This window comes from Squalius cephalus (genome assembly GCF_949319135.1).
Source record: "Squalius cephalus genome assembly, chromosome: 15".
NCBI lineage: Eukaryota > Metazoa > Chordata > Actinopteri > Cypriniformes > Leuciscidae > Squalius > Squalius cephalus.
Window position 1 is genome coordinate 8,479,786 of NC_137136.1, and position 16,454 is coordinate 8,496,239.

The window sequence follows — 16,454 nt, forward strand, 5'->3', positions numbered from 1 at the left end:
AAATACACAATTGTTTTGATAAATCAACACTTTTTTTTTCTATTTGCATTATCATTCATTCAGTCATTTGGAAATATAAAAGAATATAGACACTATTTAGATAGGTGGTCATACAAAGTTCTGTCATGAAACTCTAGGATGATTGGTCCTTAAAGGTGACATATTATGCCCCTTTTCACAAGATGTAATATAAATCTATGGTGTCCCCAGAATGTGTCTGTGAAATTTCAGCTCAAAATACCCTCCAGATAATTTATTATAGCTTGTCAAATTTGCCCCTTTTTAGGGTGAGAGAAAAAACATCTCGTTTTCATGTTGTGGAGTTACATTGATTCATCTCATCGACTTGCACGTACCATCATGTTTAACTTTTACACAAGTTGACAGTTCCATGAGGTCTTTTTAAGACATATGTGACATTTTTGGTCAAATAGCGCTTTGTGCTCATCTGTGCAGCAACGACAGAACAGCATGCTTTGCTCGAATTGTTGCCATTGCAAAGCTTGCGAAAACCAAATGGGAGCGCCATGGGTGGAAACGTGCAGATTAAGGGGCGGTAATATTATAATAAGATAGCCTGGGAAAACCCAGACAACTTCCGGCTTCAGATTTGCTCGAGAAGTAGTCTAGCAAAGAGCTCATTCAAGCCCATTTCCATGGCCTAGAAATCACGGCACCAATCAGAAACGTTGAGGCGGGCTTTACACAATGACAATCGCTCTGATTGGTTTTAGGTCTATGCAATTGCGCCCAGAGGCATTTGAGCGACGTCCGTTCAACTTTTAAATGCATTATTATATTCAAATTGCAAACACATGAGGACAGTCTCCATGAAAGACCCACTGGCAGATGAACGTGCTACTACATTTCTCTCCGAAACGGTAGGAAATTAAATTAGAGGATTTTAACTGTGACACGATGATTGACAGGGCAGTTTAAGTGACAGGATGCACGCGACAGATCCGTCCGATAAAGATGACGAAGTAGTATGTCCCAAAGCTTGCCTACTTTTTTGCTACACATTCAAAAGTAAATACCTTTTCTTCACAAAAAGAGTACATACTTTTATGGCGTAGTGTAACTTAGGTGAATTGGGACGCAGCTTTACACGATGACGATCGCTCTTGACGAGGCATTTGAGCGACGTCCGTTGGTGACGCCCCTTTGGAAATGACTTGTCTATGGAGCTTTGCCAGACCATAACTCAGTCAAGTTACTACTGAGAATGGTCTGGTTTTAACCAGGCTAATAATAAGATCCCCTTCCAGCGAAATCTGATCAGTAATTTTTTGACATGCTTGCAGAGAAAGGCTTACCAAAACAAAGTTACTGGGTTGTAACTTTTCACATTTTCTGGGTTGATAGATGCAGCGGGGTCCAGATTATAGCACTTTAACACGGAAAAAGTCAGATTTTCATGATATGCCCCTTTGCTTGCAATGACACCATTCTCTATAGGGCACAGCTGACTGGTTCATGCTGTATCAGTAGACAATGAGCTGAGCTCGCAGCTAAAACTTCAAATTCTTGGTCAGCAATTAATTTAACAGCAATACAAACAATACAAAAAAGCAGCGCGCTTTCAGAAAACCTCCACCTTCCCCAGCTCCACCTGCTTTGGCTAATTCATGTATGGTTAGATTCAGATAAATATCTATCATATATTAAATTGGGTGTCCACCTTAGAGATAATCACTATATTTAAAATGAAACCATCTTATTTAAAAATATGACATTAATCATATCATTTGATACTACTGTAAAGCTTTATTAAATTATTATGGGATTCAATGCTTTGAGAATCTTTATGTTTTTTTAAATAATTTTGTTTTTGTATTGTTAAATTATTATTATCATTAAAACATTTTAATGACAGTGTATTTATTGAACAAAAAAGAATATTTATTTTAATCAAAATAAACCGAAGATAGTACAAACTTCGCTAAAGTGATTGTTTTGAACAATAGTATTAACTTACAGTCTCTCTGCTGCTACTGCCTTTGTGTCTTTAACAAGATACACAGTGCCGAAGCTTCCCTTCCCGAGCCTTTGCTGAATGATGTATCTGTTCGCTATCAGGCTGCTCAGGTCAGAAGATGTTCGTGTGGAAGCTGGATGACAGTGTGTTTGTCCTGGACGCTCACGGAATCTGGGCATTTTTCAGTCATGAATCCAGTGCAGCCAAACTGCAAAGAGATGATGTCAACAAATGCTCTCGTGACGCTATTTCTTTTTCTTTTGTTTACTTATTTTAGTGTTTTGGTATTTGATGTTCCTAAATAAAAAAAAAATTAGTATGAGAAATATAAACAACATTCGAGTCATAAGAATGACTTAAAACAACAATCCATCATATCTTTCACTTATTTTTTTTTCTCGTCAACATGCGTACGTTGGCAAACGTTACTGCCCAAATGTAATTTAGTTTTTCATCATATAGCCACACCTAAAAAAATTAATGATTTTTTTTTTTTTTATCTAATTCACCACACTTGTTCTCTATATTTTAAATAAAAAAGATTATTAGAGTTGATGATAGATTTTTCTAACCTCACCTGTGGGTCGGAAATTCGCTCGACCAACTGCTCTGAACTTCCTGTGTGTTAAGTCGCTGTCATGGGAACAGTGCAGAGGAGTTTTTCTCCTTTAGATGGCGCTGATCTGCAATGTTTACTTGTCAACTAAATAATGTTGATGTGCTAGTCAGGTTGTGGATATCAGTGGAACATGATCAGTAAGTTTGTGCATTATGACATCAAATTTCAGGATCATGTAGGCTTATAAAGTTAAAATAATAATTGAATTAAAGACAAATTAAAATATTACAAAATATTTATTATGCATATTTGGTGTACAACAATGCATGGTTGCACATTAATTCAATCCACTACCATTTTAATTCAAACCTGTATGTCCTACACTGTCAAATGCTATGTAAATAAATGTAAAAATATGTACAAAACAGGTTTATAAAAATTAAGTGTGGACCTGTTGAATGTTCTAATGTAATCGAATTAATGTAATTAATGTAATGTCATTAATGTAATTACAATTGGAAATTGGCAAAAATATTCTCGGGGTTCACAGAAACACGTCCACTGCCGCCTGCAGGGCTGAGCTGGGCCTGTACCCGCTGAACATCGAGATCCAGAGGAGATGTGTTCAGTTCTGGCATCATCTCCATCAGTCTGACCCAGAGTCAGTGCAATATAAAGCCCTCCTCGCCAACGAAACCTCAGCAGAACCTCATCCTCTGAACACACTCGCTCTCCAACTCGTCCATCAGACTATACTCCCCATCAACCCCAAACCTATCATTAACCAAATCCACAAACATCTAAAAGACACCCATGATGAATCACTAAAAGCACATTTTGCCCTCCAGAATAAACTCCAATGTTACTCGACCCTCAATAGAACCACTAAATTGGCCAGTTATCTATTTATTAAACATTTTAAAGAAAGACAAATCCTCTCCAAATACAGATTAAGTGACCATGATCTAGAGATAGAGAGAGGAAGACGTAGACTAACATGGACAGAGAGAGAGCAGAGGATCTGTAGACACTGTGACCTACAGCACAACGAGGATGAGGAACACTTTCTGCTCTTCTGCTCCAGATACTCCAGTATAAGAGAAACCTTTCTGCCCAGATTTGAAATCTTGATTCCATCATTCTTTGAACTGAGTGACACTGAGAAAATGTTCTTCTTACTGGGAGAAGATGATAGTACAGCTGCACTAGCGGCTAAATATGTGTTAGCTATTCACAACGCCAGAGTCAGCTAATTCTCTAGAGAGACCCACTGTATTTATTCATTTATTAGGATAAATTGTGTTTATTTATCTATTTATTTATATTTACTATGCTACATATGACATGATCTATACATATATGTTTTATTTGTTTTATTATTTATATATAATATGTTGATGCTTTGGCAACATTGTGTTACACAGTCATGCTAATAAAGCTCATTTTGAATTTGAATTTGAATTTGTAATCAAAGTTTTTTAAACCAGAAAAATAAATTAAATTTAAACAAAAATGTCAGTCAGTCAGTCTCTCTCTCAGTCTCTCTCTCTCTCTCTCTCTCTCTGTCTCTCTCTCTCAGTCTCTCTCTCTCTCTCTCTCAGTCTCTCTCTCTCTCTCTCTCAGTCTCTCTCTCTCTCTCTCTCTCTCTCTCTCTCTCTCTCTCTCTCTCTCTCTCTCTCTCTCTCTCTCTCTCTCTCTCTCTCTCTCTCTCATAATTTAGTGTGGTTTATAAGCTGTTTTCCTCATGGGGATCAAAACCAAAACCATCATTTGGTCCTCACAAGTCACAACGTATGACAGGACCATCCACTATATCTGGTTAACCATTCACTACTGTGCTGTAGATGGCCAAATCATTCTCCTGCGCTGTGTTGGCAGACCTAGAAAAAAAGATAATCGTTTCAGTAAAATTGTCACAAACTCATATTCACTATCAATATACTTCAAGAAAGACAGTTAAATATGATTCAACATGTTGCATTATCTTCATAACTAATGGTCAGATTACAAAATGTAAGTACAGCACGAAGAAATATTTTAGTGATGTGTCTCTTGAATGCTCACATTTGAAGTAGTTTTTTAGGTTGAATGTTGACAGATGCATATTGCACTTCATCTTCTTGCAGCACATCTTCTGCTTCCTCTAGGTTTGTGGAGACTGTGGGTGTTTCTGTTTTAGCCTTACAGAAGACGGCACAGAACATGTCAACAACAGTCATCTTTTGTTAATGCCCTGAGACCAGCTTAGTTCAGCATAACCAGAATGGTTTTTCTGATGAAACTGGTTGACCCAAGGAGGCTTGCTGATTGAGCAAACACCAACATGAAAAACACAACATGTTGGTGTCATCTCAACATATGTACATCTTGTAAAATTATGATTTACTGTATAACTTAACACAATCCTAAACACAATAACACTTGTTTTTGTTCTTATTATGCATGGCATATTTACTCCCTACAGGAGATGTACAAAATACATTATATATACTTGATGTTTAGGTTTTACAAATATCTTCACAGTTGTTTGGTGAGAGCTGTATAGAGAAACCTGGTTTTCTCCTTCCTCCTTTGGTTTGTCGCGAGTTTTTGCTTTCCTTTAAAAAGTAAATGTGACAGACATGCATTATAAATTGCATAATTTAGCTGATTCAAGATCTTGGAGGATTTCAGAAAAGGGATTGATTCTGAGAAAATATTTTAAAATAATTATTTATTTTAACAAATAAATATATATATGCAGTCTTTGTGTTGCAAGCCTCAATCACTCGCCCTCGCCAACCTACAACTCTCTGGCAGCCACACAAAATGCACTTTCAAAATATTTTTTTCTTATGTGTTTTCTGAATTGTGCAAGGTCAGTTAATGTTTCATTCAGACTGACTGAAAGAGTTATAATACATTGGTGTGTGCAAGTACAAACAATACAAAAAGTCCTACCTTCTTATGAGCATCACAGCTGCAATAATGAAGCCAAGTGAGATTAAAGACACGACAATAATCAGAACTGTTGGAGACCCAGCAACATCTATTGAGGACAAAGGGATAGATATCATTTACTTTAAAGTATGTACAAATCTGTCATTTTCCAAATATGAATATGATCATTCAAATGAAAATATGTATAACATTTTTACCAGAGCAACCTTCAATGTAAATTCTACATTCTTCAGATACAGTTGTTTTAAAGTTCCTCAAAGAACAAGAGTAATTCCCAGAGTCTTTAGTAGTTACACTGCTGAAGGTGAGGATGGGGTGTGAATGTTTCATCGGTTCATCATTCTTAAACCACTGAACTTCATCTAAATTAGAGCAGTTGTGTGTGCATGTCAGACTCAAAGAGTCTCCTACTATTATGCTTCCATTGTCTCTCGATCTGGTCATTAACACCTTTAAATCTATCAGAAAACAAGAGAAATAGCCCATAATGAAATTGAGGGATTCTTTTAGAAAACAAAACAGCAACAACAAAAGCATCAAGTCATTTTTTTCAGAATAAACCTTTTATATTTACCGTGTACTGAAATTTTCACTCCAGGATCACCTGTCCATTGATTATCTTGCAACTTGGTTATAAATCTGAATTTATACTCTCCAGACTGTATTTGATTAATATTACTGATCAAAAGAGAACAATCTGAAGTTTTATCTCCAATGTATTTAAAGTTTCTTTGATTATCGTTGGAATCATCACTGTCAAAAACATATGGCTTCTTTTTACATTTATCAGAGTTTGATATCATTGAACACCATAGCACTCGCTTCACTCGCTTCACTAGCGCAGGTGGATATTGAAATGAACAGTCAATAGTGACATTGGATCCTCTCACAGCACAGATCGGATGAGGATAACTCACATTCCACTCTTTATTACTGAGAACACCTGGAGCACAAAACACTTTATTTAATTAGAGAATTTTTTACAATGGATAGTTAAAATACATATTGAGGCAATCTATTAGAGATATTATCTATTGTGGAATTTTTAAGAAATAATTTACATAATGAATCAATAGTATGATACGGTAAGATCCAAAAGTCTGAGACCACTTTGAAAATTTAGGATTTTTCATTTAATCCTGGAAATAAACAAAGTTTTAGAATTAAAAAAAAAAGTCAAATAAAGAAAAGTTACAGCATAAATACGAAATATTTAATATTTTGCACTATTTGTGTCACTATAATCAAAAAAGCAAATGTGAACTCAATATACCAAATATTAAGAAATTCTGAACTTTTTTCTGTTCAACTTTTCACTATTAATTTAGAATTAGAAAAACACAAAATAGTAACATTTTTATAAGTGGCCTCAGAGTTTTGATCTCCATTGTATGTATACAATAAATATTCAGTTCATGCAATCTAATCTCAATTATATCAGAGTAGGAATGAACAAGAGACAACATTTACAAAAGACATAAGAAAATCTTTTCTTACCAGGCAAGAAAAGTAGGCCAACAAAAATCTGTAGCATTTCAATTCACTGTTTCTGTTATTTGGCTAAAAGAAGATGTTTTACATCACTGACAAAAGACTGAATGAAAGAAGAAGTTGCACAGACAAACACTGATGGTCCCACTTAACCCAAAAAAAGAAAAAAAAAGGCAAGCGAAAGAGGGAAAGGGAAAGCATTTTAAAACTTTTAAATTTAAACATAAAACTTTCTTTCACTCAAGTATTGTATGCTTTGGTTTTATATTTTGTATAGTAAATGCAAGTACACTGTAAACCCTAATAAGTTGATAAGGCCAGCTGCATAAAATACAGTTTTCCAGTTTATATATTGTTGAATTTACTTATATTAAACAAGCAATAAAACATTAAAACAAGTTATTGATTCACATCAACAGCTTTATTAAGATTTGATCTCTTACATTTAATAGCTGACCCTAAATAAAATATATTGATTTAACACCATATCAACCATATGTCATAAATAAATAAAATACAATTACACGTGTTTGAAGAGTAATCAGTAACAGAGACAATAGTGACTATCAACTGAACTCTTGGAACTTTTAAAAGACTTACAACATTGGCATAACTGGAATGTTTTTTTATTTATTATAAAAAATGGCTGAATAATAAGAAATATCTTAATTTTCAGTTGTTTTAACTTACAGTTTTTTCAATTGCTAACCTGTTCAAAACTCTTCACTCATTCAGCAAAGAAGTCTATGAGGACCAAACTGTGAATCATTTTTCATTGCATTCAGACAAAATGCATTCAATGACCACATTTTCCAAAATGTCTCCCCTAAATTTATGCATTAAAGGAGTCATAACCTTGTATTACCTTGGATACCCAACGCTCTATTATAGTCTTTCAGGCCCTTCTAAAAAAGAAAAGTGGAAAAAAAATAAACACAGAGCTCCTCTGACCCTTATTTCTGAAGGCATTATTGTCTCGCGAGATCTGATGCGATATTTTGGCTGTCGTGGACAGTCATTTTAATAATGCAAATGAGGGGCGCGTTGATTGGTGGCAGGAAGGAGGGGGGTTGACACCGCAGGTAACGCTTTAGCATATCATTCCAAAATGACATCATGGCGCAAGTTATGAATGAACCCGACCTGGCCGCGACCGGCTTCCCGGCCAGTGTATAAGTAGGCTATGAGGCGCCGTTTAGTGCTTAAATCATACTTCATTCACGCACACATTCACGCACACATATATGAAACACGCTTGCATACATACTAAGTAGTCACACATACATGTATATGAACTCTCCACGCACATACTCATATAAGACGCGAGCACACACACACACACACACACACACACAAACTAGACGGCGCCAAATATAGAGCTGGTAAGTCCCGCCCCTTCCGCAAAACCCCGCTGGACCTCAAAGTTGAAAAACCGTCAATGCAAGTGAATGGGAGAAAATAATTATTTTCTGGTCCCGTTTGAATTGTGCCATTAATGTGAACATATGTTGTCTGTGAATTTTTTATAGAACTTTTCGTGTAAAGAATGATACAATTTAGCGGGTAGAAGTTTGATACGGTTAGACTTTGTGTGAGAGCACTTTGTGGACTACAACTCTCGACGCGTTTGAAACGTCAACACCACTCGCACACGGACACTAGCTCACGGATCCCGCTAAACATGGCTGTGTCTTTAATGCACTTCACCGCCTTCTTTCAGGGAGAGGACAAAATCGTTGAAGTTGGCGAAAACCACAGGTAAGTCAACTTTATGGGGTGACGTCACATAGGCGACATGTAGTCTTTCTCGTTATGTCTTTTCCACAACTGCTAGCCGAAGAATCATACCATATACTGTCAAACTCGTAAACTTTTTATATTCTAACTGACTCTGAGTTTTTTCAAGGCGACTGTTATTTTAGAATTTAGAACGTTCCCCCCATAGACTGTAAAAAAATATTTGTAAAGATAGTTAAATTTGAGCCGTTAATGTTTGTAAAGATAGTTAAATTTGAGCCGTTAATGTAGCCTATGTTTTTTCGCCTTTTTTCCCCGAAAATATTTTGAAAGTTATCCTTTAACCTTGGACTTTTTGTAGACAAGTATGTTGTAAAAATTTGATTAAAATTAGTTGACATTAAAGTAGACCAATTAAATACATTAAGTGTGTTAATATCAAAGAATGTCATCATTAATTATTTAATCAGATTTACCGTTTGACCTTTTTTTTTTTTAAAACTATAAATTGAATTAGCCTAATTAATGTCGGAGTAATTATTTTACTTTAGGCCTATATTAGTTTTATTACTTTAGGCCTATCTAGTAGTTTTTTGTAGACTACTTAAATTAGTTCTTATAAAACGTAAGTATTAAAATTACTTTCATTCATCTGCATTCATCGGCATTCATCTTTTATTTTAGTGACGTCGAGGAATTTGACAGAGCGATTGCAAAAAGAATGAAAAAAGAAGGAACATTCGCCTACCAGAAAGTAATTATTTTACCTTATGCATTTACATTTTATTTTACATTTATTCATTTAGCAGACGCTTTTATCCAAAACGACTTATAAATTGAAGACAAAAAGTAAAGTCACTAACATAGGCCTAATTCTTTCTTCCTTTTTGCTGTTTACAGCAAGATGATCGTTTAGGTCAATCAAGTTTAAGTGATCGTTAAATAAAGTACAGAATTGTTTATTATTGGTGTTTTGTCTATTCTTATTTGAGTTTTGCTTCGCATTCAAAATATCAAAAAACAGGTTTTGTAATGTTAGCATGGTATAATGTTAATTAGACCATTATAGGTTGAACTGAAAGAAAATAGGATTTTGAATAAAAAAAAACATTGTAGCAATATAATATCACATAATATTTTTCAGAAGGTTCAATCTGTAATTGTATCCCTTCCATCAGTAATTTTCTTTCAATTACACCCACGCTCAAAAAATAACTACTGGGTAATTTGTTAGTCAGAGAACACAATGAGTTTTTTTTGGCACATGCATTAAGCAGGGAACGCAAATATTTATTCGGATAACTTTAAATAAAACGAGACCGTAATATTGCATCCTATTGTTTTCAATGGCATTTGTATAAGGGTGTTATACGATCTTTCGGACAGCAGGAGGCGCTGTCTCGAAAAACGAGGGGTCTGAGAATGCGGGACTCTGGGTGCGGGACTGTAGCTGCAGGCTCCGAGTCTGCAGCTTCATAATGTTGGTACAAAAGAGTAAAATATGAGCAGAAAATGCAAGAGAGCACAAAGTACAGAGTAATATAACCAAGGAAAACATACTTTTAAAGAAAACATGACCATAAGTTTAAGTTTTGTGCAAAATAACTTTTAATGTGTTTAAAGTTTTTATTCGTGCTTGTTATTTCTTGATTCACGCTTATCATATTTTGATCCGTGAACACGTTGTTTGCTATTCTGATCATTTTGCATTATTTTTTTCAGTTTGTGCAATATATTTTTACATGTGTTTTTACATTTTTGATTCACGCTTATTATTTTTTTATACGTGACCGCTATATATTTGGCGGGAATTTGAGCCCATAGTTTCCGGCGTAAAATGTTAGCACAGACACATAACGTTAAGCCAGTGGGAAGGGTTGTAGGAACCGCGTCATTAAAAATGAATTTAATCCACTGGTCCCTGACAGCTTGGTCCGTTCTTGGGAGAGAAAACACATTTACATGTTGATTCTGGCAGTCAACAACAGAGCAACTCAGTGTGCACTATGTTTCTCCATCTTTCTCGAGTCGACTCTGAACTGAATATGAGGGGGAGAGGGGCGGGCTTCCCGCGGCATAGGTTTGCGGTGTCCATATGGTATATCCTGCTGCCCCGTCATGACGTCAAGACGGGGCTGAAATCAAAATCTCGTATTTGAGTGCGCGTGCACGCGCGCTGGTTTATTTACCCTGAGGTAAACAAACGCTTCACTTTTAAATATCGGCTTCCCGGCCAGTGTATAATCGTTAGGTAATCATAATTGATTCTCGTGGAAAAGTGAAAATTGCAGGTTATGACTCCTTTAAATAATTATCAGTGGAACTAGATCAGTAAATTGATGCATTAAGATATCAAATTATGGAATCATGTAGGCTTAGATAAAATAATAATACAAGAATCAAAATATCACAAAATATTTATCATGCACATTGGTCTACAACAATGCAGTTGCACATTCATTAAATTCCCTCCAATTTGTTTTTAAAGTTTTTTTTTTAAAGCAAAGCATTAAAAGGAATACCAAACAAAACTGTATGTCCATGTGTCAAATGCAAAAATAAATATAAAAAAATATATACAAAACAGGTTAGCATATGGACATGTGAAGACCTGCAAGCTACAGTACAGTTCTTGAGTAGCATATATTTATTTATAGCTACTATTAAAATTCATTATATTTATTTTCCCCCCAGAATGTCTTAATTTTATTTAATTTATTAATGCAAACAAAAAGTTTTTTTCAGTAGGTTTACTTAAACTGCAGTTCTGATGTTTTTCAGATTTTTTGTCACAATGAAATGGTTTAAATTTACCTGTTTAAAATGTTCTGTGATCTTGGATGTTTAATTTGATTGGATTGTTGGATTTTTGTGGTTTGCTATTGCTGTGATCTCATGTGAGTGACAGGTTGTCCCGCCCTTGCGCCGGTAAAAATCAGTTTTTTTGCATTTCCAGATTTTATCCATATTGTTTTTTGAAAGTCTGACACATAAAATCAGATATTTTTCAAATCTGATTCAAACCACATAACGAGTTGGTTTGAAATGCGATTCCAATCAGATTTTTACAGATGTGTCTCAGTCTGGATGCTCAAATCAGATTTCAAACTGTTATGCGTCACTCTTAATGCGTCAAGGAAGTATTCATGCGTTATTCAAACGGTATGTCCAGAGATTTCGGCTGTGACTACAGCACGGAACATCACAATATACCAGTCTTCTCTGTTGCTGAGTTTTACTTGTGCGATGGAGGAGTTCTGCACTGACTCAGCAGAGTGCTTATTTGCAGAGCAAGATGATGCACCTCCATTTTTCCTGCATCCGTTTTAAAAACTTTGTCACATACATGGGTACACCTATGTTGTTACCAAAGCAATGTGTCTGGACACACAAACCTTACTTAGTCACTTGCAATTAAATTTTTTTTTTTTTTTAATTGCTTACACACAATTTCTTAAGCTATGGCTCCATTTCTTGAACCTCTACACACGAAATCATAAAACACACACACATAACATTGCAAAACATAAGGCATCTCTTGCAAAATCAAACACTTCCTTCAAAACTATTTTAACTCTTCCAAAAATGGTGTTTTTGCGTAGTAACTCTACACACAAACATCAAATGATTAGCCACATACACACCACAGATGAGAAAAATGTAAAACACTGCTATCTTGTGTCTTTTGCCTGTTCAGTGTGCAGTGGCGTTACAGGAGTTTGTCACACGTACACAAATACACTAATTTTACACAGTTATGGAACTGAACTGAATCAATACTGAACTGACTTGAGCTAAATAATGACACGATTGGCTTGTTAGAATGGCTTTGCAGCAGAATTTGAATGTGTTACTACTGTGAAGCTGCTGCAAATCAATCTATATTGTAATACATTCAAGTTTTGATTTCTAAGTGATCAATTTATGCATAAATGTTTTCACACATGATCATTGAGTGTAGGTCATCACTAAATGAATGTGGCATTTACAGTTTTTTCAAATTGCTTACACACAACTTCTGAAACTATAGCTCCATTTCTTAAATGATTAGCCACATACAGATGTGAAAAATGTAAAACACTGCTACTTGTGCCTTTTGCTTGTTCAGTGTTCAGGAGTTTGTCACACGTACATGTCTGTGCACAAATACACTGTATATACACTGAAAAACACAACTTGAAAAAGGTTCAAATTACTGATTTTGTTGTGTTGGTTCAGCAAAAATCCACACTGTAAAAATCTCGTTCAACAAAAAAAAACTTAGTACTAATTTCCCCTAGCTTTTTCTTTTTGACTCAACTTTTGTAAATAACAGTTAGACGAACTGAAAATAAGTTGTCTGTGACACAAAAAAACATTTAGTTGAGTCAACTTGACATTATTTGTTTTCTGGAGAGGTGCAACTATTCTGTAACAAATCTTTTGTAGTTGAACAGCACATACATTTGTGTTGTTCAAGCTTAATTTTTTTTAGTGTACAGTATGTATGAACAATATAGATGAATGTAATAGTTATTAAACCAAACCAACACTGAAGTGACTTGAGCTGAATATTGACAAGTCGAGTGCCATAAAGCAGCGTATACTGCAACGAGACCAGACAACGAGTGAAAGGTGAACGGGGCATTTAAAGGGTGTGTTGATGAGGGAGTGCAGGTGCAGCGAGTCAGTAATTTGGTGATTGTGAACGAGTAGGCCGGTCCTGGTGATTGAGTGATGATTGTGTTTGTGTGTTTGTGTTTGTTTGTATGTGTATGTGTGTGTGTGTGTGTATACACATATACATTTATGAATGATGTGTCTAATGTAGAGAACTGTGTTTAGAGTTTTGCAAAAAGATTTGCCTGCAGTCTGAGGCCCTGTTTACACCTGGTGATTTTAAGAAGTGTTTTTGTCAATCCGATCACAATTGGACAACACTAAATGCAGGTGTAAACGGGATCTAAAACGTTGAGCTTGTACACTTTCCTGAGGTAGTCAAAAATACATTTGATCGGATTGCTTTTGTTGTGTAGACACTCATGTGGTCGAATGCATTCGAACAGCCACAAAAGGCTGCATACTCTCCGCCTACTGACCTAATGAGTAAACATTAGGATGCGTGCTAGCCACACGGGATTTAAAGTTTGCTAGCTGAAGACCCAAGTTTGGTTTGAAGACAAAAAAATGTACCAAGCACAATGTTTTCTCACCACTCCTGAACAACAACACACTTTCATGGTGCCTAAAACCCAGGCTTGGCACAAACTAAACTGAAACATCTGGCTATCCACCTAAACTGACTTCATGGTATAGGCCCCAGGTGTAAACAGAAAAAAACTCTCTACTTGTGATCCGATCGACCAAACCGCATCTTAATACCAGGTGTAACAGGGCCTCACTCACTCACTCACACACATCTGTATCTTCACTGCTGAAAGTATAAGATCACTGTGCTGTAGATGGCTGAATCATTCTCCTGCTCTGTGTTGGCAGACCTAGAAATAAATATAATCGTTTCAGTGAAATAATCACAAACATATATTCACAATCAATATTATGATTAAACATGTTGCATTATCTTCATAACTAACGGTCAGATTACTAAATTTAAGTATACAGCACAGAATTTTAGTGATGTGTCTCTTGAATGCTCACATTTGAAGCAGTTCTTTGGGTTGAATGTTGACAGATTCATATTGCACTTCCTGCAGCACATCCTCGGCTTCCTCTAGGTTTGTGGAGACTATGCGTGCCTCGGTTTCAGCCTACAGCAAGAAGATGGCACAGAACATGTCTTTAACCGTCATCTTTTGTTGCATTTACAGTTTTTCTCCCACAATTGCTAGGTCATCTTTTCAAAACTCTTCAACATATTTTTCAAACACTACCACATTTTGAATCTAAAATATGAAATGCAATCAAAACAATTAGATGTGGCACCTATTGGATGTGATGTAGCACCAGGCATCAGGTGTTAGTCTTTCAGTTTACAGTTTTTCACAATCGCTAGGACACATTTCTCAATACTTACGTCAAAAGATCACACAGTGATCACAACAGCAGTCTATGTGAGCTAAACTGTGAATTGCTTTGGCAAAAAATGTATTCACTGACTGACTACATTTTTAATTAAAGGTATTCTTTTCTCACTTACTCACTACCAAAACTCTACAATTTTAAGTACCTCTAAGTACCTACAGGCCACTTTGCACATGTTTACATACTCTTTTCAAAACTGTTAAACTTAAGTTAAAAACCTAACATAATATACATAATGTTATAATATAACATTTTTCAAATGCTAACACTCTGCTTTCAAAACTGATAGCACATTCAAATCAGAATAATGGTAAACTCTGTGCATTTCTGCAGTGATATGGAAATATAAAATCTTATCTATATATTTACAAAAATAATAATAATGATTATTCCAAATAGCCTACAACTATTTGCAATTTCAGCTGAAAGCTGACCCAGGTGCTGTTTTTAGTCTATTTTTGTCCCGATTATCACAGCGCCTCTGGTCATAGTCAGGAAAACACCCTGGACAGATGGCCAGTCCATCACTGGGATGGCACACATTCATTTTCAAACTTGAGGGAGTAAGGAAAGAGTTTATGTCTTTGATTTCTCTTTTACTTGTTTTGAAGATTTTGAACATAATGCTAAATTTGAAAACACGTTTTATTGTTTATTATTATTATTAGTAGTAGTATTATTATTACAAATATCTTCACAGTTGTTTGGTGAGTGCTGTATTGAGAAACCTGGTTTTCTTCTCCTTCCTCCTTTGGTTTGCCGCGAGTTTCTGCTTTCCTGTAAAAAGTAAATGTGACAGACATGCATTATAAATTGCACAATTAAGCTTATACAAGATGGATGATTTCAGAAAAGGGGTTTGATTCTAAGAAAATATTAAAAACTAATTAACAAATAAATGAACAAACAAACAAACAAATAGGTGCGTGAACTGAATAGTAATTTCTTTTGGCTATATATCTTTGTGTCGCAAGCCTCAATCACTCGCCCTCGCCAACCTACAACTCTCTGGCAGACACACAAAATGCACTTTCAAAATCATTTTTATTCTTATGTGTTTTCTGAATTGTGCAAGGTCAGTTAATGTTTCATTCAGACTGACTGAAAGAGTTATAATACATTGGTGTGTGTGCAAGTACAAACAATACAAAAAGTCCTACCTTCTTATGAGCATCACAGCTGCAATAATGAAGCCAAGTGAGATTAAAGACACGACAATAATAAGAACTGTTGGAGACCCAGCAACATCTATTGAGGACAAAGGGATAGATATCATTTACTTTAAAGTATGTACAAATCTGTCATTTTCCAAATATGAATATGATCGTTAAAATGATGTATAACATTTTTACAGTTCAACCAACCTTCAATGTAAATTGTAAATTCTTCAGATACAGTTGTTTTAAAGTTCCTCAAAGAACAAGAGTAATTCCCGGAGTCTTTAGTAGTTACACTGCTGAAGGTGAGGATGGGGTCTGAATGTTTCATCGGTTCATCATTCTTAAACCACTGAACTTCATCTAAATTAGAGCAGTTGTGTGTGCATGTCAGACTCAAAGAGTCTCCTATTATGCTTCCACTGTCTCTCGATCTGGTCATTAACACCTTTAAATCTATCAGAAAACAAGAGAAATAGCCCATAATGAAATTGAGGGATTCTTTTAGAAAACAAAACAGCAACAACAAAAGCATCAAGTCATTTTTTTCAGAATAAACCTTTTATATTTA

At 35.4% G+C, this 16,454-nt stretch overlaps 2 protein-coding genes across 4 annotated transcripts in view; both read right to left on the minus strand.

The window, feature by feature from the left end:
- nek11 (NIMA-related kinase 11) overlaps positions 1 to 2,587 on the minus strand; it is a 58,337-nt gene extending 55,750 nt beyond the window's left edge. For 2 of the 3 annotated variants that reach the window (XM_079895526.1, XM_079895525.1), the window contains exons 1-2: positions 2,556 to 2,587; positions 1,979 to 2,186 (exon numbers count right to left, since the gene is read on the minus strand). In XM_079895526.1, the coding sequence (XP_079751652.1) occupies positions 1,979 to 2,157 (179 nt within the window). In that variant the 5' untranslated portion in view covers positions 2,158 to 2,186; positions 2,556 to 2,587. Of the gene's footprint in view, positions 1 to 1,978; positions 2,257 to 2,555 lie in introns of those variants that run through there. The other variant, XM_079895524.1, reaches the window with a different exon arrangement.
- A 1,660-nt stretch (positions 2,588 to 4,247) lies between these two features.
- On the minus strand, positions 4,248 to 12,015 carry LOC307172669 (uncharacterized protein; the record flags this gene model as incomplete). Its single annotated transcript, XM_079895217.1, has 6 exons — positions 4,248 to 4,417; positions 4,602 to 4,717; positions 5,478 to 5,565; positions 5,675 to 5,935; positions 6,052 to 6,420; positions 11,973 to 12,015. 5 exons carry the CDS (start codon positions 12,013 to 12,015, stop codon positions 4,681 to 4,683), a joined length of 798 nt encoding a protein of 265 aa, XP_079751343.1. The 3' UTR covers positions 4,248 to 4,417; positions 4,602 to 4,680.
- Between the last annotated feature and the right edge of the window lie 4,439 nt (positions 12,016 to 16,454).